Source organism: Syngnathus typhle, linkage group LG8 (assembly GCF_033458585.1).
Source record: "Syngnathus typhle isolate RoL2023-S1 ecotype Sweden linkage group LG8, RoL_Styp_1.0, whole genome shotgun sequence".
NCBI lineage: Eukaryota > Metazoa > Chordata > Actinopteri > Syngnathiformes > Syngnathidae > Syngnathus > Syngnathus typhle.
This window is the reverse complement of record NC_083745.1, coordinates 6,980,206-7,000,107: the sequence shown is the minus strand read 5'-3', so window position 1 is coordinate 7,000,107 and position 19,902 is coordinate 6,980,206. Positions and strand designations below refer to the sequence as shown.

The 19,902-nt window shown below is 40.1% G+C and overlaps 1 protein-coding gene across 1 annotated transcript in view; it reads left to right on the top strand.

The window, feature by feature from the left end:
- Positions 1–19,902, top strand: part of adgrb3 (adhesion G protein-coupled receptor B3) — an 86,923-nt gene that overhangs the window by 52,154 nt on the left and 14,867 nt on the right. Inside the window, exons 11-19 of the mRNA XM_061285704.1 lie at positions 759–827; positions 3,052–3,160; positions 6,657–6,803; positions 7,487–7,562; positions 8,443–8,545; positions 8,652–8,695; positions 16,697–16,823; positions 17,742–17,845; positions 17,940–18,042. Of these exons, the coding sequence (XP_061141688.1) occupies positions 759–827; positions 3,052–3,160; positions 6,657–6,803; positions 7,487–7,562; positions 8,443–8,545; positions 8,652–8,695; positions 16,697–16,823; positions 17,742–17,845; positions 17,940–18,042 (882 nt within the window). The remainder of the gene's footprint in view (positions 1–758; positions 828–3,051; positions 3,161–6,656; positions 6,804–7,486; positions 7,563–8,442; positions 8,546–8,651; positions 8,696–16,696; positions 16,824–17,741; positions 17,846–17,939; positions 18,043–19,902) is intronic.

Here is a 19,902-nt window from a genome sequence, read left to right as displayed (position 1 = left end):
TCTCTAATAATCTACGGGAATGTGTCGACCACGAACGGGCGACCTTGAGCCCATTCAGCCATATTCGCACCATAAAGAAAATCTGTGAAATGAGAAAAGCATTGTGTCCATGGTTATTACCGGAGCTCTTTGGGGTGTGTGGGCCGACAACAGTGCAGTCAGATAGTCAGCAGCCCCCACTCCCACTCCACCTCGACCTCCCCCCCCCTCCCCGATGCGTCTCTGCACTAATGCAGTGTTAAAGTGGGCACATTACCACCAGAGGGAGCATAAGCATTCAAGTAGAAAACAAGATAGCCTGTGTCAAGAGAGGGAGAGAGAGAGAGAGAGAGAGAGAGAGAGAGAGACAGACAGACAGACAGACAGACAGACTCTCCCTCAGGCACACCGTGGACTAGACGAAATAACAAGACTACGGATCAGACCGAGGTCCTATTGCGACCGCAGGCATGCACCCCAAGCATTCCCGACTCTCTCCCGCTGAACAAGACAATGCACACAGCTGCTCAAAGATTCCCTTTCATCTGTTTTTTCCCCCCATGGTTGCAGCTTGTGCTTATTTCCTCCAGCGTTCAATATTTTTGCAGCAAGCTGCAGGGGTGCGTTCAAGGAGACTGTGTTGTGTTGCCCCTGATATGCCATCGCACAGACTTATGACCTCATAGTGATGCATAGAAGGAGATGCTGCTCATTTTAAGCAACTGAGAGAATTCACGTATGTGATAGAGTTAATCATATTTCCTGTCATATTTCCACAGAATTTCTTTCAAATCATCAGTAATCTCTTGGAGGAGGACAACAAGGAGAAATGGGAGGATGCACAGAAGGTAGGCATGTTGCAGTGAATAATTCAGGTCAGCATGAGTGTTGTGCACTTAAAAACTCACGCAATGTTGTGTCATGTCACCCATAGACTTAAATAAAAGTCAGGTTTGTGCTTAGATAACGCTCTGAATCACAGGGGTCATTTAGCAAGTGTCCTCAGATAGTGCATGTGGCCTCATTTTGATGGTTACTTCCGCATATTACCACTTGGTGGCAGCAACACCGCCACAGAGACTTGTCCAACCATAAAAAGCACTGCAGGGCTCTTTCATTCTGCACATTGTTCCACATAGCAGATACAAATCATGGCAATTAGGGTGATTAGACCATTACTTAAGATGAATTTATAGCACTCTGTTGCACTCCGGGTTTTATGTTTTATTGATTATAGTGCAGCAGCTAAAAGTCAGTCTTCCACTCGCGTGCCTCTCTCTCTCTCTCTCTCTCTCTCTCTCTGGCAAGCTAGAGAAATTGGCAGTTTTGGGGAAAATCACAGGATGCATATTTAAGGGCTGCAGCACTGCAGTAACAATGCTCAGCTCAAAACAATATGCTCTCTCGCAACGTCATTTATCTATGAATAGTAGCTCCTGGCTAAATCTTCTGTTGCACCAAGTCAGAGCTTTGGGAGATGCCGTCTTTTTAAGGCAGCGGCTTGTGTCGGTAAGCTGAAACCCGCGAAAACATACACAACCTAGACAAAAGATGCCATCTGTGATAGATGCAAGTCTGGAGAGGGCATCTGCTCTGATGCCGCTGCCAGATCTACCTGAATGAGGTAACACTGACACTGACACAAACTGAAATCCAGTTACATCACTTTAGTGTTGACAGCAGTTGCCTGTATAGACTGCATTTAAGTATCTATTCATGGTAGCTGTCGTTTGACAGGGCCTATAATTTGCTTGTATCTCTCACTGAAACTCAGTGAAGCAAAATGTACCAGAAAACGTACTGAACAGATTTCAGGAAATGCAGAAAAAAAGGAATTGTTGCTTCATTTCCGCCAAGTTAACATTCACACTCTATTTTGCTTTCGACAGACAATGCCGGGACTCACAGTTATCATTTTTCCACACTCGCTGCCTTGTGTTGCCTGAACGAGTGCATGTCACTCAGTTTACACAACGCCCACACGCTATGCGTTAAAGATGCAAAAAACTAAAATAAATCACCTTACTGTGGATCACTATATATTCACCTCCTGTCACTGTTACCATGGCGAGGGAAGCAAGAGCTTTGTCTAAAGATACTCTCTTGCAGCCATTTCCCTGTGCTGCCTTCACATCTTTACAGTTGCCATGGAGACTAGTGAAATACGTACGACCGAGCTGTGCGTCAAACATGCCGGAAGGAGCGATGCAATGTGCTTTTCTTTTTACCACGCCCACCCCAACTCCCGCTACTGATTTGACTCTCTTAGAGGATCCACTTGTGGCATCTCACTCACACAAGCACATACACACTTACACATACATAGCTCTGCCTTAGGTGCTTTCCCAATATAAACTCAGAATGAGGTGCTAATTGGTAAATGCCACTTAAAAGTATTTTTTAAATTACTTGAGAGCCTCATTTTATGCTCACACGTGTTAAAATAAAGCTAGTCGATGTTTGTGAATCCTTTCAAATCTCGTCATTCCTTGTCAAAGTCTGTGCTTCTGTCAGTGTATGAACGAGCAGCCCGTATAGTTATTTCATCTCTTCCAGGGCAGTTCTGGAATTGTCTTGCATTTGATTTATTGACCAGGAGGGAATGGCTGACACTGCGCCCCCAGTGGCAATGGCTGAGCCCATGGAGCTGTCCATGGTGCTGACCACAAAGCACCACATCAAACATCCACGTTCATTTAGTGACTTAGCTGTCCGTGTGTATAAATATATATCTAGGTACCCTATGACCAGTATGGGGTGTACTCGGCCTGTCAGGTAAACGTTACAGAAAACAGATAGATTAAAAAAAAAAAAAAAAAAAAAACGCTCTAGGCCTACCTAGAATCAGAATGTTCAAATGCTAGACCCCATACAACGGGGCACAGTCCTCTGCTTCAGTAAGCATTAACCGCGGGCTTATTTCTAATCACATTTTTATTTGGATTTGTTTTGACTTTATTCCCCACATTTTTTACCCCCACAGACAGACTCAGCGTGCGCGAACTCAGAGCAGCAAAGTGGAAAATGAGGTGCTTTCTCTAAGATTTATTTAATATTTGTTGTCTGGTGCAGATCTATCCCGGAGCGGTGGAGCTCATGCAGGTCATCGAGGAATTCATCCACATCGTTGGATTGGGAATGAAGGATTTCCACAATTCTTATTTGATGACTGGCAACTTAGGTAAGCCTCCGAGCTTCTGTTTCTACAGCTATCATTAATTTAGAAGAAATGGTGCGTGAAACACAATGTGGAGAAAAACCGATGGGGATCAATAATGTTTTATAAAATGGAGCTAGGGGGTGTAAATGGGCTAGATTCTCATGAAAACACACATTTCACCAATGAATGGTGTAGCAACTATTTTGACAGACAGATTTTTACAGAGGGATAAAAAAAAAACAATCAGATTGGTAAGTGAATTCATTTGTCAATAAACAATTGACTATGTTGACAAACGATATCTAGCAAGAATATTGTTAAATTAGCAACATTTACAGAATTAAATAGCACTTCATGTACTCTACTCTTGCCATTCATACAGCAGAATAAGTCGTAGCAAGTATAGTATCCGCTTTGTATTCAGTTACACTGTCACACTCAGCAAGTTGAGTAATTTCTGAATACACTGAGACAAGACCATTATTATTTCATAATTAATGGTTGGTGGATATCCAAGAGATTATTTCTTGCAAACAATTTGGGCCTTGGTTCGATTAAGGATGAGAAACTGAGAAAAGTTACTGTCATCTTTGACCACGCATTTCTAATTAAATAAGTAATTACTAAGTTTTCAGTGGAGCACTTCATCTTTCAATCAGTTTCTGAAGGATTTAGTCATATTCTAATCAAATGTTAATAGCGTAGTTATGGCAAATGTGCGCTCTCTGTTCAACTGTGATGCTACCAATCCGTGTAATTAGAGCACCACAATGCATATCATGTACTAAAGTGCAATTTCAGCAATAACAAGATTGTTTGAGATGTGGGAGAACATTGTGGGCGTGTCTGATAGAATGTTATCGAGCTGAAGTGAAATTACAAGTTATTCACTGTAGCTGTAATGAGCTTGAAAACCATTTTTAATGCACCACCGGTTGTAGTGGAGATTAAAACACCCCTTCTTTGGGACGAAACGTCTCTTGATATGAGTCTTGGAACAATATTTCTCCTCGCTAATGTTCTCATGGGTTCTTTTAGTTTGGGTCGCACTGCCTCGTGGATGATCATGGGTCTCAGTGGCATTTCATTTCTCAGTCATCCATGGATGCCGCCTCGCTGGGATGGAATAATGGAACAGCGGTCTTGATTTATTCATGCAAATGAGTGTGAGCATGAACAGCTGGGCTGGTAGGCAATTCCTCTAAAGGAGTCGGATTTTTTTCCGAGCTTGTATTCTTTACAGTGGCCAGCGTTTGACCCACTTATAGAAAACACTCGACACTCTGAGGCTCTTTACGGTGCATAATTTCCATCATGATGGATAGGAGGCCCCCAAGAAGAGCGTTGCATGCACAATGCAACAAATGCATACAAGAAAAGGAAACAAATTAAGCAAAGGACACTTGGAAAGAGGTTTGTTGGCTCTTCTTTCTTCATCCAATTGGGCTTAATGACACTCTAGTAGCAGCTTTTAACGTGCCTGTGTGGCATGTAACCAATTCTAAGATTTGACAGGGTAACATTAGACCAGTAGTTGATGATAAAATTGCAGCTTTTACGTCACGTTAACGGCACGCTGACAGGCGATTGAAAGTTGCATTTGAAAGAAATGAAATCATGTCCGTAAAACGTGCATTAAAAACCACGACTATGCATTTGGTACCAAAAGGCTTTACTTATTACAACGTTTAGTAAAGTGTTGTTTTTCGGGGGAGGAACACATGCACATCCTTCACATTCTTTAAATTCCCTCTAGAATCAAGAGGACTTTGTTTGGCATAGCATCCACAGTCATAGTTCCATGAAATAAATTTTGCACATGTGCAGAAGTTTTCCCAACATGTTAATGCGGAACACTAATTCAGTTCTCTTGCAAAGTTTCAAATGCATTTTGGGTTCATCCTTAATTTCCACCTGAAAGCCCACGCTCTCTATTTTTTATTTGATTTTTGTGAGTAGTGTAGTTAAGTCTGAGCCGCATTCAAACATAATGAGCAGCGCCATAATTCCCTCATGTGAAAATGAACCACATTCTCGGTGCAGTGAATCGCATCACAATTGTGAATGATTGCTTTATTTGTGCTGCCGGGCCCCATCCGTCAGATGCAAAGCCCCGTTTACATGCAGAATTACCCTGGGCTGTGAAAAGCAGCCTCTCCTCTCCTAGTCCTCCTTTTCATGCTGTGACCCATGACTAAAAAGACACCCAAACGGCTGCCGCACCCGGTATCTGGCACCTCCGTACGCACTTGCTGCAATGTGATTTCATGGCCGCTCCTGGATCATCCCAAACATACAGACACGCCTTCTCCCGTCGCAGTCTTCATCCTAGCATGGAGCCTTGCCAGGATTTAAATGGTATTGTTGGCAAAGAACGATGAACAATGGAGCTTTTGCATCAATGGAGATTAGCCTCGCATTCCCCTCTCCAAAGCAGCACCTGACTGGCACGGGCTGTGATAGCAGGTGGAGAACAGGCCAGCTTTATCCTCCACTTGTAATGCCGAGGCTGGTTTTGCTTGATCTGGAGAATTGCCGCGGTGCACGGACAGACCCTTTGTGGCACCTCAACAGGGAGGTGAGAAAAGGAAAGAGCGATTAAAGAGATTACCTGTATACTGGTTGTCAGATGCCACTTTGAGCTCGGATTAGCTACTTTTCTATTGGGAACACATTTAAGCAACAGTAAGGATATTCTTTATTTTGCTCCAGGGCTCCGTCTCCAGTTGTCTGGTTTACCGAGCGGAAGTTTGATGGTAATAATTCCCCCAAAAAGTACATAGTAGATTTTATTTAGTTGAATCTGAGTGGGTAGTCTGTTGAACAGCCACTATCCACTAACCCTTTTTTTTTGCCTTATATTTACCACATGAAGGAAAATTATGCGTATAGAGCTGCTTTTCTTATTTTCAACATATTAGTCTGTTTACGATTGAGGACAATAGATAAATGTACTGTTTTTAGTTATGGTTATGAAATGAGTTATCAGATAAGGCTTAATAACGAGGCTGCACTGATGATACCAGTTGAGAACTATTGTGATAGACCGTGAAATAAGATGTCTTCGGTTGGCATGGTAATGACAGAAACACTATTCACATAATTATAAGACAGAGAACCATCAAAACGGTTTCTGTTAGTTTAAGCTGTTATTGCTTATAAGGCTGAAAGTTATTAGTAGTATAAATTAGATTTATATTCTATTTACTTGCTTAATGGAGCCAATAGGAAAATGGGGTAATGGGATGTTTTGTTTTCTCAGCCTGGGTGAAGTTAATCTTGCTTTTCCATTGCATGAATAACTGTTTGTGTTTGCTTTCACGGAAAGTTGAATAATAATGTTCTAATCAAATAAATTTAGGACGGAAATGATCAAATCTGAGTGTTGGGTTTCCTAGACTTGGGGTCATCATTAATATTTCATTTTCACTATACGGTTAAGTATTTGGGTTAAAACAAGGAAGACATTTATAGAAAAGGTTTAACGGGCAGATTTGTAACTGTGTTACTTGTGCAGTGGCCAGCATCCAGCGACTTCCAGCCGTGTCAGTCATGACTGACATCAACTTCCCAATGAAGGGCCGTAAAGGCATGGTGGACTGGGCTCGGAACTCTGAAGATAAGGTGGTCATCCCAAAAGTCCTCTTTGTCTCCCAAAGTGCAGGTTGGTCTCCCAATATATCACAGAGCTTCCTGAAGCTATAGAAATAATCTCTTAATCGTACATTTATTCAAATGTATTATTCAGTGCAGTCGCTTTCCTATTTTTCAATTCATTGCCTATCAGGTTTATTTCCCACTGACTGCATAATGACAAACCTGGAGGCCATTATTAAAGCTGGCAAATAAAAATCACATTTCTTAACTTCAATCGAAGGAGTTCGGTCAGCCTTGCCTAGTTGTGCTTGTTCACTCGCAGTCGACTCAGCAGTCCGTGCTTTCTTATTAAGTGCTTGCCGTTTAGGTTAATTGCTGTTATCTCCCTATACTGGAATGTATCACAGATAACAAAATAAATGCCTACAGAAACGGCACCACATTTGTTATCCCAACTGTTCTCATTATTTTTCGTTTTCAAAGTTTCACGGTTTGGATGAGTGAAGAAGTTGTAACAATAACTGGCAAAAAAATAAAAACAAATACGTATGTAATCATAATCTTCAGAATCTCTACTTCATCATTTTAAGTATGATTTTAGCATTAAAAAATGCATTTAAATTGTATATCAGGATGCCAACATTTCTGTCTCGGTCGTTTTCTTGCAATATAACAAATTTACTCCTGATTTTTTTTTCTTTTTTTTTTATTAATTCTGTTTATCTATTGTTAACTCTTGTTTCCCTTTAGACATGGAGAGATCCCCTGTTTTCATTTTAGGAACAGTTCTTTACAAGACTCTTGGCCTCATGCTACCTTCACCAAAGTAAGAACTCTGTGTTTAACTTGTCTGTATTTTCAACTGAAACTCGAAGAACAATACAAAATACGTTTTTCTCTTTTTTAATCATTACAAAGTTGCTTCGTAGTCATTTCTTGGAGTTGTAGATTAACTCCCAAAGCCAGACAAGCCATTGCAATGGAAGCAGAGCAGCTGGTCTTTTGCGTATATGCTGGGGATGTGTGTCTGCAAGTGAGATATGACAGTGAACTCTCTCAGCAGTAAAATCAGATCAAAACCAAGTGTCAGACAAAAGCGGGTCCCCTTTCTACCCAAATGTCAAGCTTGCAAAGTTCTAAAATGAACACAATAACTTCTTCCCTCTAAATGCAGTCATTCAGGTGCACTCAGAGCAGCACACTGCAGAGTTCAACAAAAAGTCCATTGATATCCATTTTACAGTATGTTCTGAAAAGAGTCTGAAAGCCTATAAAAGGTCTTATGAAAATATTCTCAGCTCCACTGGTGTTGGAAGGACAGCCTTCCTTTGTGAGGCCAGCAGTTTCCAGCTTTGCTTCTGCTCTACTCTGAAAAGCGACTATTCTGTCGAATCACTGATAATGATTTTTGAAACAGCACCTCAGTAGGTAGCACATCTTAAATAAGAGAGGCCAAGTAAGCATCATGTTCATTCTGGCAGACATGAGGGAATCCAAAAGCTGTCCAAAATGCTTCATGGTTGTCGACAACTATTTGCGTTTATAGTTCTCCTTCTAAAGGCAATGTTTTTGAGATTGCGCCGGTTAAAGTGCCCCGTTATTGTACAACAACTTTCGAGGTCACAAAGTAATAGAAAATGTTGACGACAGGATAATTCAAACAATAACATTTATTCATTCTGTCATATTTTTTGTGTGCGTTTCAGGAACCACACAATTGTGAACTCCAAGGTCATTGCTGTCACTGTCAGGCCAGAGCCTAAGGCCATCCAGTCCCACCTGGAGATTGAGTTGGCTCACCTGGCCAATGTAAGCACAGATTCACACTCTCCCAAACCAAAGTTTTCAGGTTGTTTAAATTGTTGTCATCGTTGAATTGTTCCATAAACATTTTGCCTAATTCTATGTCTTACAGGGAACTCTCAACCCTCACTGTGCACTGTGGGACAACAACATAATGTGAGTAAAAATAAATCCCACTTATTCAATTTCATGTGAAGCTTTGAGAATTGTTCAGTGAAGCAAGCAAGTTACAGATTTATATTTGTATCACTCAGGAAAAAGGATTTTAGGAATTCTGGTAGTAATTTAGCATTACAGAAAAAATGTTACAGCTGTGAAGTCTTATTAAGTCATGTATTACGGTTGAACTGAATTATTTGATTTTTGGAGGCGACTGTTATGCTTTTGAAAAAAGTAAACCTCTAATGGTAGGTTAGTGTGGTTAATTAAGCCTGGAGCATGTTGTGAATGGTGTAGACATGATAAATACCAGACCTCTGGAGCATATTATATCCAGCAGTATTCAAAATCTTTTTCCTGATGCAGCCTAATATTATCAAAGGGTTACAAGAAGATTGGAAAGGAGATGACTGAAAATTTATTTGAGGTTTATCTTGAATTGCAGCACTTTGGTCTTTGTGTGTTGGATGTATTTGAAAACTTATAATGTCGATGTTTTGTATACAAAAATAAAAATGGAGATTAGAAATAATACAAGATATTTGAGTAGAGAAGTTTGGTACCAGGATTTCAATTGTCAATTGTCACGAGCCTGTTGCATCCATTTCAAAACATTTGTGACTGGTAGAGTGCTGAAAATGAGAAAAGTGCCAATTTGAACACTCCATCAACACGAGCCACTTTCTGTTTTTTGAAATGAATTCTTGTATTGACACGGAATAAGCTTTCCTACAGAAACTACGAGAACACTGCCAACAAACTTTGGATAAAGTGTAGTCTTGTGTGGAAACAAAAATAGCAAAAATATTGTACAGAGTTTTCAGTTGAGGAGGTGCTGCCATAATTACATCCAAACTAATATGAGTCAGCCATGACTCATGACAGTCACGCCTTCAAACCGCAGCCACAGTATAGAAGCAGTTACCCAACTCTGCTTTTACATAGAACAACATTAAATCAATATCCTATTAGCCAGAGAAGATGCATCAATAAGAAAATGTGGATTATAAAGGAACACTTAAGACTGCACTATCCATAGTTTCAAAATGAGTCTTTCATCATCATCCAGTCTGCATGTCCTGATTTATAATTATTTGTATTTATTTTTGATGTTGGTTGATCATGCTGTGCTGGCTGAATCTGCTTTTGCCAGCCTTCTTGCAGAATGTGAAGCGTGTTACTTGAATGGTTCAGTCTGCTCGAATGGACAATTTTCATGTACTGTATTGGATGAAACTGTTGCTGCTTGTAGCCATTGCACAAAGGAGTTCCGTGACTCAGTGTGTTGAATGTGCTGCACAACATTGAAGCCCACATTTTACATAATGCAAGCTTACTGGATGATGACATTGTTGAATATGCTCTCAGCCCACATTTAGTTTATCTGTGTGTGTTGTAAACACATGCAGGTGCCTCTATTTTTTCCCTTTTGTTTCTGTAAGCAAAGTAGCTGATGTGTGCATACATTTTAGTCCAAATGATATGAATTTAAAGTACTTTTTTTCACCCTAAGTGACTTCAGGTTTTATTGAATCAACCACTAATGGAATTATGCACTGTATAGACAAAAAAGTCTTCTCACCTGAACGTAGCTGTATTATATATTTATACAGCGTAACCAACAAGTATCATCATCGACTGTGCTTTCACCTAGAAGTGAATTTGCATTTATTAGAAAGCCATAAAGGAGCATTCTCCAATGAGGATGCAATTTCTACAGCAAAATATCTTTGATTGAAGACATTTTTTCCACTCTTGAGGGCAGCTGGTCTATTTCAAAACAGAAAAGACACAACTGGGACAACTCCCCATGTGTTTGTATGACTTTCAACAAAGCCGGTGTTTATTACCTCCATTATTTTATGATCCACACCCAGTCATTTTTATCGGCAAATGACTCCGCGGGGTGATTATCGTTGCACACAGTTGGCGAGTCCGATTAAAATAGGAGATGCTTTCATAAGACCGTTGAGGAGGGGAAATATACCATCTGTCAGACATGTTGTTTTAAACAATACAAGCGTGTGAGGATGGGAGTTTTGTTTATGTGTTGCTTGGTGCACTGACTAATTGTAAGCCTGGGTCAGACCTTGTGGATACGCCTGAAACCTATGAGGCTGTGTGGCAGCTGTTGCGGAATGTTTATTTACTGGATACAAAGAGCATTCAAAATCTAATGTTAGGACACAGGTGATTTTTTTTTAGAAGGCGGACTACAGCCAGATCAGACGCTTTCAAAGGCTTTATAGACAGAAAGAAAAAACACAGATCATGACAATTAAAGTGATCCAAAAATGTTGAATAACTACGAGTGTAAAATGTATTTAGAATGCACTGTATTCAGTATTTCTTTTTAAATTAGATCATTTTTAATAATCATTTATAAATCACCAACAAGTGACCCTTGATGTAAAAATTAACACTTAAAATTGTGATAATTCAAGTTTCACTTTACATTTTAAACTCACCACCTTTGATAGAAACTTAGTCCTTGGTTAAAAATGGTGTTAATGCCAACAAGGGTCCAGATTGCCTCAAATAATACTTAAAGGCAGTCCGAATTCAGAATGACATTCCAATCGAGCCTTTTTTGCATTTCCCTGCCATTTAAAGCTTCAAATCTACTAAATCTACGTTGACCACAGTGTTTCAAGCCAAATGATTATATTCTTGATTTTTAAATTGTGCTCCTTCATAGATTATCTTCTAAATGTAGTAAAAGGTTTCACTAATCTGGAATTTGCCACGTCGGGATTAGCCACATCTCACCACTGTTTTAACACATTTTAAAAATGCTCAGCATTGCACATGCTAGAAAAAAAACATCCTGCTATTTCGCTGTTGTTTCCTCGTGTTTATATTAATACATTATGATATAAAACCAAATGGGTTTTGCGATATGTTTCTTTTGTTCATTTTAACTGCAATGCCAAGACTCATGCTGGATTTACGAAGGATTTACTCTCTGAGCTACTTAGAGAGAGAGAATTTGGTGTGTTTTGTAAGTTTGTAACAAAATGAGACAAAGCACCTCCATCTTTATAGTGGTTGAGAAGGATTTGTAAGGATTCATGAGGTGATGTTAATTCCCTTTTTTTCACCTGCAACATTCATGTATAAGTGAAACTTTGGTGGAGCACTTGTACAAGATGTACCTCTTGAATATCATACAGAATCAAGGCTGATCAATAATTCACATTTGGAGTGGTGAGAAGCATCTGCTGCATCTTAATTCTGGCTTGAGGCCAAATGGGCCACACTGCAAGATGAGACCAAATTTAGATGCAAGATGAAACTGTTCTTATTGACGGTGTTGCGCTGGAAAAATCCATCAATTTGTATCCATTCATTTTATTTACTTGCCAAAGTGATTTTTTTAATCGATTTTTCTACATTGGGTGTTGCCAAAAGTTAGGCAACTAATTTTTCAAGAAAACGGTCATTTCCATTCTGTTATGAAACCGAAGACATAAACCGAATCATTTCCACATTGTATTTTGATTGAAAACAATGGAGACTGAAGCGACAAGCTATCATCCATTTGCAGCAGTGGCATTATCTCAACCTTGTCTGGGGCATTATTTGCATGTCACATCGATGACCGTATGGGTCAAGTAATCATTGTCAGAGCGGGCGTCCTCTCCATGACGCTAGCTTGCCAACTCAGCAGGCTTGCGCTCGAGGCAATGTCCTATCCAAAGGGATGAGACATGGAAGGAGACAAGGGACGTGTTAGCAGAATCAATCGATGACTTCAATCATATAATGAAATTCATTATAAGACATGTACGATAACTTCATTTGAAAAATAAGGGGGGCATGGAAAAAGGACTAAAGCTGTTTTAGAAATTACAGATGTAGAATCACAGCTGACAGTTGGTGATGCATATTAAGAGATACTCCACGCTAGTTTTATTCTGCGAAAGACTTTTTTTTGTTTGGTTACAATTTGCTTCACTTTGACAAAGAGCCTATTTAATAGTTCCTCTCTTTTGTCGCTAGGTTTCTTTGACGTTTCCATATCGGAGTTCAGTCTGTGTCAAAATGTTGACGTCACAGTCATCCCAATTGCCGCATTTGCACCCTAGATGTGCCCTTGATCTGATTTAGTCTCTGCAAGAGAGCGAAAGCTTTTGTCGCCTTTAGTTTAGGCTTTTAATGGAAAGTGCACTGCAGATCAGAAGAGCACAATGCTATCCTTATTTTGATGATATCTGTGTCAAATAGAGCAAAAATGAGAGGTGAGTGTGCTGCTGGTGCAACAAAATTCTTAACTTTTGTCGTAGTAGAAAAAGGTGGATGAACTGGCAAGAACTTAAAACTGCTATTATTGTTTTTGCACATGAAGGTTACAACATAACCAGGCTCTTTTTCTGTGAGGAAATATAGCAAATGAATTGCATAGAGTTTTGGGAACTATTTAAGGAGGGAATGTAAGGCCTTTGTGCCATATAAGGCCTTTGAGGGCATTTGATCTGTCTCACCATGCAATCCTAAAAACAAATCAAACCTCAGAGGAACTCTTACAATAAGCCCCAAAACATTTAAGCCACAAGTATATCATAATGAGCATTTACTTCGTCTTGCATCATATTTCCTTTAGAAATTTAATATGGAAGTCTACTCATAAATGGCTCCTGATTAAAAAAGAAAAAAAAGTTCCCGATCCCGGATTTAACTCTTAAATGCAATTTGTAAGGACCTTTAGGACATGTTTTGGTGATGCTTGTCTGAAAATGAATACCAACTGTGCTTAAAGGTCGACATGTCTTTTTGTCAAATTGCGGTCATGTGTCTTGTATATTAAGGTCTAGAAATATTCAACAGGAGCCTTGTCCAATCCTGTCACAAATGTCACTCCTGGACTTTTTAATGCCAGGTTGTCACTGGCACCTCCTGGTCAACAGGTTGTATAAATTAAGCATGTCTTCATATCAAGAGTGACATTCAATAGTCCCAAGTCAGCATGCACCGCGAAGGTCATAAACCATAGCCAAGGTGTCAAATACTAATTGTCAACAAGAGGGCCTCTCTGGCTCCTACAGAAACTTCTCCAAAGTTGAAAATGATCATGTGCAGTTCTCACCAAGGGAGTTGTGACTTCATTTCAAACAACAAGTCATCAATCAATACCTGTGGCTGGTTGAAGGCTGTGAGCAGCACTTCATCACAGCCCTACATGGAATTACTTGAAACAAACAAGCACAAAAAAGCAGCTCAACAAGTACAGGAAACATTTGCTGATTTCCAAACAGGCCTATGCTTGGCTTTCATTGATGACTGACCGTGTCCAGACCAATCTCCCCTTGGAGCCATGCAATTGTTCTCCGACTGGCTTGGATCAACACCTTTTGGGTGGTAAAAACTGGAAAAAAAAAAAAAGAGAGAGAGAACATACAATTCGGCAGCACAGACTCACACAATTATCTGGAAAGGAGTTTTAAAAAAATGGATCTGTGGCCCCAGTGGAATGAATCCATGCTAGTTGAGGGGTCTTTTGTCGACTAAAGATCACTCAATCGTGTCTTTGAGTCATTTCAAAGATTTTGCAGACCTCTTGGGTATAACTGAAGGTTAATTGCCAGATAGACATGATGTGTTTGTGTGTGTGTGCGAGAGAGAGGGAGAGAGAAAGTTGAGTGTTGCAATTGCTTTGATTTGTACATTTATGGTTTAAAGTCCACCAATTTACAGAGCTTGAGCTGAGAGACGAAGTGTGCCTGACTGTTGCTATGGTGAAGATCTTCATTGACAGCCAGGTCTCCAATCATGTCCACGGCCTACATGATGCCCACTTAAAATGATTTTATTTTATTTTTTTTTGCAAAAGTCGTTGAGCCAAAGAAAAAAGGGATTTTCACGTTATATATCATAAGTGGATCCACACTTTAGCTGTCCACTCGGCTTAATTAATTATTATCTTGTCAGGCTCGGTCAGATGAGTCGTGCTTAAAAATGATTTGAATCGGTCCAATGCGTCAGCTGAATAGCAAGAGATAAGAAGAAACGTGTAGCACTTGTTAATTCAAGCTCTGGAATGGGAAGAAGAGATGATAAGGGACCACATAGTAGATTTTATTTTATTGGTGTGTGAGTGTGAGCAGACAGGCTGGAGCTGCTCAGCCCTTTTGGGAAATTCAGACTACAGTCTCCACTGTCCCTTCCTGGAATAATAAACATTGCTGCCATATTGATCAAATGACACAGCAGAAGTTGCTTGGTGCATTAATATACACCTAGCAATACACTCACGAGTCATAACATTAACCTGCAAGATTGATTTAGATGTGATATAAGAGCTGTAGCAAATAATCGGCCTTTAGAATGATATTTAAGTTTTTGTTTGCACTGTCAGGCAGTTATTGTTTGCTTTTGTTGACGTTGCACTATTTTCTTTTCTTTCTTTTTTAGCTGGCGGGGAAATAATGCATGAATCTCAATGACAGGGCTGTTCAGGGATATACAGGAAGTCATTATCTATAAATCCTCTTCTGATTGAATTTAGGCTCGTGTAGCATTGGCAGAGATCTGTGCTCTGGAGTTTTTTGTTTGTGCACTGCATCGTTAGGTTCAAAATATTATACACACATTGTTAGACACCACTATGAACTAAAAGGGAATGAAATAGATAGATGGATGGATGGATGGATGGATGGATGGATGGATGGATGGATGGATGGATGGATGGATGGATGGATGGATGGATGGATAGATAGATAGATAGATAGATAGATAGATAGATAGATAGATAGATAGATAGATAGATAGATAGATAGATAGATAGATAGATAGATAGATAGATAGATAGATAGATAGATGGATAGATGGATAGATGGATAGATGGATAGATGGATAGATGGATAGATGGATAGATGGATAGATGGATAGATGGATAGATGGATAGATGGATAGATGGATAGATGGATAGATAGATAGATAGATAGTCAGGAAATATATGTTTTGGATGTTGTGACACGTTACAGGTGATTCTCAGCTCATATGATATGAAGAAGTTCACAGTCACGGAGGGTTATTGATTTATTGTGGTTTATTTTATTTGAAATGTGTTTTTCTATAGTATAAAAAGTAGAAACATTGGTGTGACAATTAACGACTCAAATGAAAATATGAATAACAAACAGAGGTGATCCCATTCCCCAACACAGTCATGTGAAGTGGATACCGGCAGCAACCATTCACATAGCTCCGGCGGGGTGGTCTCACTTTTGCGGGGTTCAAATTTTACTCGCTTCTTGCCCAAGGGCGACCACGCTTTTAGTCTTACGATGACTTTGAGGAATTATCCCGAAGCATTATTATCCACGCATTGGAAGTGGATCCCCAGGCGAGTCAACACAGTCCGCGATAGCGCGCATATCTACTCTCATTGGGCCAGCCTCCCCCCTTCTCTGACGCCGGCTAAGAGTCGCGCAGCATCAGTCTGATTCCAGGGTGAAAAATCCTTGCTAGGAAGCGTCCAAAGGCTGCTAATTAAAGCAGTGCAGGGGGAGGGAAAAAAAGCAAGGAAAAGAACGGAATAACAGGTGCGTAAAGAGGGGGAAAAAGCGGCCGCTCGGAGCAGAGGCATGGGGATGGAATAAAAAAAAAAGAAAGAAAGAGAGCGTAAGAGAAAGGAAGCACAGGAAGCGATGCAGGTAAATATGACCGCTCGTGTTTAAGCGTTATTGATAACTGCGCGGTATGTTTATATTGGAATCAGCACCGGGGTATGTGGACAGCTCCCTTACCAACCCCCTCCTCCTTTCCGCCGAAGCGCTCTCTGCTCTCTTGGCGCTGTACAGCTGCATGCTCCGAGAGCTGCGGCGCTTTTCTTTTTCATTTGTTTATTTCATTATTTTCTGTAGCCCTCGCGCATGTTCTGGCCGTATGAATAATACAAGTATTTTTTAAAAAAAAGGAAAAAAAAGAAGAATTGCGTCTCGTCAAACGCCACATGAGGAAGGAGCGTGTTTGAAAATCGCCTTCTTATGGTTGCAGGAATGATTCTTGGGGAGCTTGGTCTACAAAGGCGTGTAGAACTGTGCTGACAGATGCCTCGCATACAAAATGCTTATGTGATCGTGTGTCTACCTTCGCCATTTTGGCTCAGCAACCCAGAGAAATGGTAAGTGATCCGTCGTTCTTATTCATTATTATCTTTTTCTTTAGGGTAGGATAAGAAAGGGGGCGCTAATCCAGTTAATTCGATGCTGAGGGTGGAGTTTGTGCGTGTTTGTGCGTGGCAATGACGGGGGGGGGGGGGGGGGGGTTGGTTCTTTTCTAGTCGATACACAGTAACTCTGTGTTTGTCATCTGACACGCGTTTTTCCCCCAAAATAAGCTTAAAGTCGCTAAACGTTTTTTTTCTCTATCCTATCGTGTGGCTTTAATAATGCACGACAATGGATTGGAAAAAGAAAATTCTAGTCCCAATTTGTTTTATTGGAGAAATTAACCGTGAGAACATAGAGTGCTCACAGTACAGTACAGCCTGGCCTGCATTGGCTTGCAGCAGAAGGTCCAGAAATTACTGCTAGGCCCCAGTCACGCTACTTGAAATGAATAGTATTGAGCATTTTTCATAATAATAATAATAAATTCACATCAGAATCTACAGTATAAGTCTTTTATGTAACCTTGCAATGCAGATGGAAGAGAGACAGTACATAGTGTGTGCATTACATACTTGCATGTTTAGTTGTAGTATTTATTCACTTCCTCTGTTGCCAGCACTCCCAGTTTTGTTGTATACCTGTTGAACAATGACAATAAAAGCATTCTATTCTATTCTATTCTATTCTATTCTATTCTATTCTATTCTATTCTATTGACACACCTAACAACGCATCACATACTCTGGAGCTCCCCTAGAGGGAAGGGTGAATACAATGACCACTACACAAGCCACTTCTTCAATACACATGAACAAACATTATGCACCTATTGTGCCGTGGCTTATTTTGGACTGCTCCCCTCTGTGTGCATCAGTAAATATTGACTGTCTTGCATGCACTGTTGGATCTCCTGCTGACCTGCTCCACAGACCATGGAATACTCAGGGGTCCCATCTGTGACGCTGATAGTTGGCTGCGGTCTGTCATGCCTCGCCTTGATCACGTTGGCGGTGATCTACGCCGTGTTATGGAGGTAATAGATGACTGCTCCGTGATGACAAAACGTTAAATTATGTGTCTTCTACTTAAAAGTGCAGTCGCATTTTTATGTCCTCTGCTTTCTTAAGATACATCCGCTCGGAACGATCCATCATCTTGCTTAACTTCTGCTTATCTATCATCTGCTCCAATATATTGATCCTTGTGGGGCAAACACAAACACACAATGTGGTAAGTGTCATTTCCTCATTTCCTGGTACTAGCGCCTCTAAAGAGATTTATAGAGGTCCAATGATTGTAAAAACAAACACAATGGAATCAAATTAATGCAATTTGGGGAGTTGTACTTGCCATGTTAAGCTTGGGTTTGATGTCACAAGGAAATGTAGCATTTCCTGTAACTTTTCAGGGTTCTTATGGATGCTTTGAACTTTGAGAAGTAGGGCCAGGCACTGTAGTCAAGCTATCAAATTTCCCAAGTCTTGAGCCAATATGGTGTATGACTTGGAAATTGTATACAACTAGCAGGGGCACAAATAATTCTGCCGCAACTGCTTTGCAATCTAAGGCACGACAACATGACATCAAATACATGCACAGCCTCTCCTGGTAGTATTATTATTACTATCTCCCATTTCTTTAACCATATGTATTATAAATAACAAGTAATTGGCTATTATTTCCCTTATAGTCAACAACAAATCACGAAAATGTAGTCAGATGTCCATCTCAATCGAGAATGTTGGCTTTATATTCTTTTTTTTACTCAACTTTTACCAGAAGAAACTAAAAGATTTATAGGATACAACTAACATTAAATAAGCATATACCCACAACATTTTCTAAAGATTAAGTTCCAGGACAAGTGTTTCGAATGTTTCTTAGTGTTTTGTTAAGAGGCATAAGAAGACTGAACATGGGGGAGAGAAAAAAAAAACTGCATACTTATCGGACGTGTAATCTGTTTTATGGTACGTTTTGCATGCCAGCTGTTCTCTGTGTTATAGAGTGCAAACAAAAAAGATTGTAACAGCTTTAGTGCAGCCCCTGTCAAGCAAATGGCTCGTTTTCTTTTGGGTACCATGCTAAGAAGCCTTTAGTGTGTAATCTGAATGGAAAATAAAGTGTTCCTTGCAGTTCAAGGTTGAACAGTTCAGGGTTGAGTGTCAGATGGTCTTAAATCGAGTTATATTGTCCTTGGCCACACTGACAGACCAAATGTGGCTCATCTAGACAGTTGTCACCAAAAAAGAAATAATTACAAAAGAACGGATGACTCTGAAATGATAACTTGAAATGATTTTGGAAGAGTTGGGGGGTTCTAATGAGCAGCTCTGTAATAGTTTGCCAGTGGGTTTTGTAGCATATGACACATACACGCCAGGGAACATGGTGCACCACTCAGTCAAAGACTAATGAAGCAGTTGCGAGAATATCTTCAACAATCTTAAAAGTTCAACCGTAGCTTAAAAGCAACTCTTGTACTTTTCTCAATTCAGTGAGACACTTCAGACATTTTCGTTCTTTGTTGTTGTTGATAATGAAAGGCTGAAGCTGACGTTTAAGTGAGGAGGATTCAAAAGGACAATGGCAGCTCCTCATAAATATGCATTAGTGCTCCAGCTTTGGTTAGTGGCCTGTAAAGGATTACAAAAAAAGTTTGGCAAACAGTTGTTATGATTTACTAGCTGCCCACACAGATGCCCTCCTCAGTCATTTGGCAGCACTACGCTGAGACATTGTCAGATTACAAAAACATGTTATTGTGTCAATTGTGGGATTGAAGTTTTACTCAGATCCACCATCCTGTCTCATGAGTCTAGATTATTTATTTTGCCGAGTGCTCGCTCATCAAACTGAATTGTTACTTGTGGATCCTTTTTGTGAAGGTAAAACTTATCAGGAAGAAGATGGCCTTGCCAGAGGTTTTTACAGGACACTTCATAAATCAGTGTTTATGCTCAGTGAAAATGAAATCATGGATAATGAACGATGGCAGGAAAGAGGAACTGCATAAAATGTGATTTGCTGGCACACACACCTATGTTTGAATCCTCAAAGAAAGGTCAACGTATTGCATAAAGAATATTT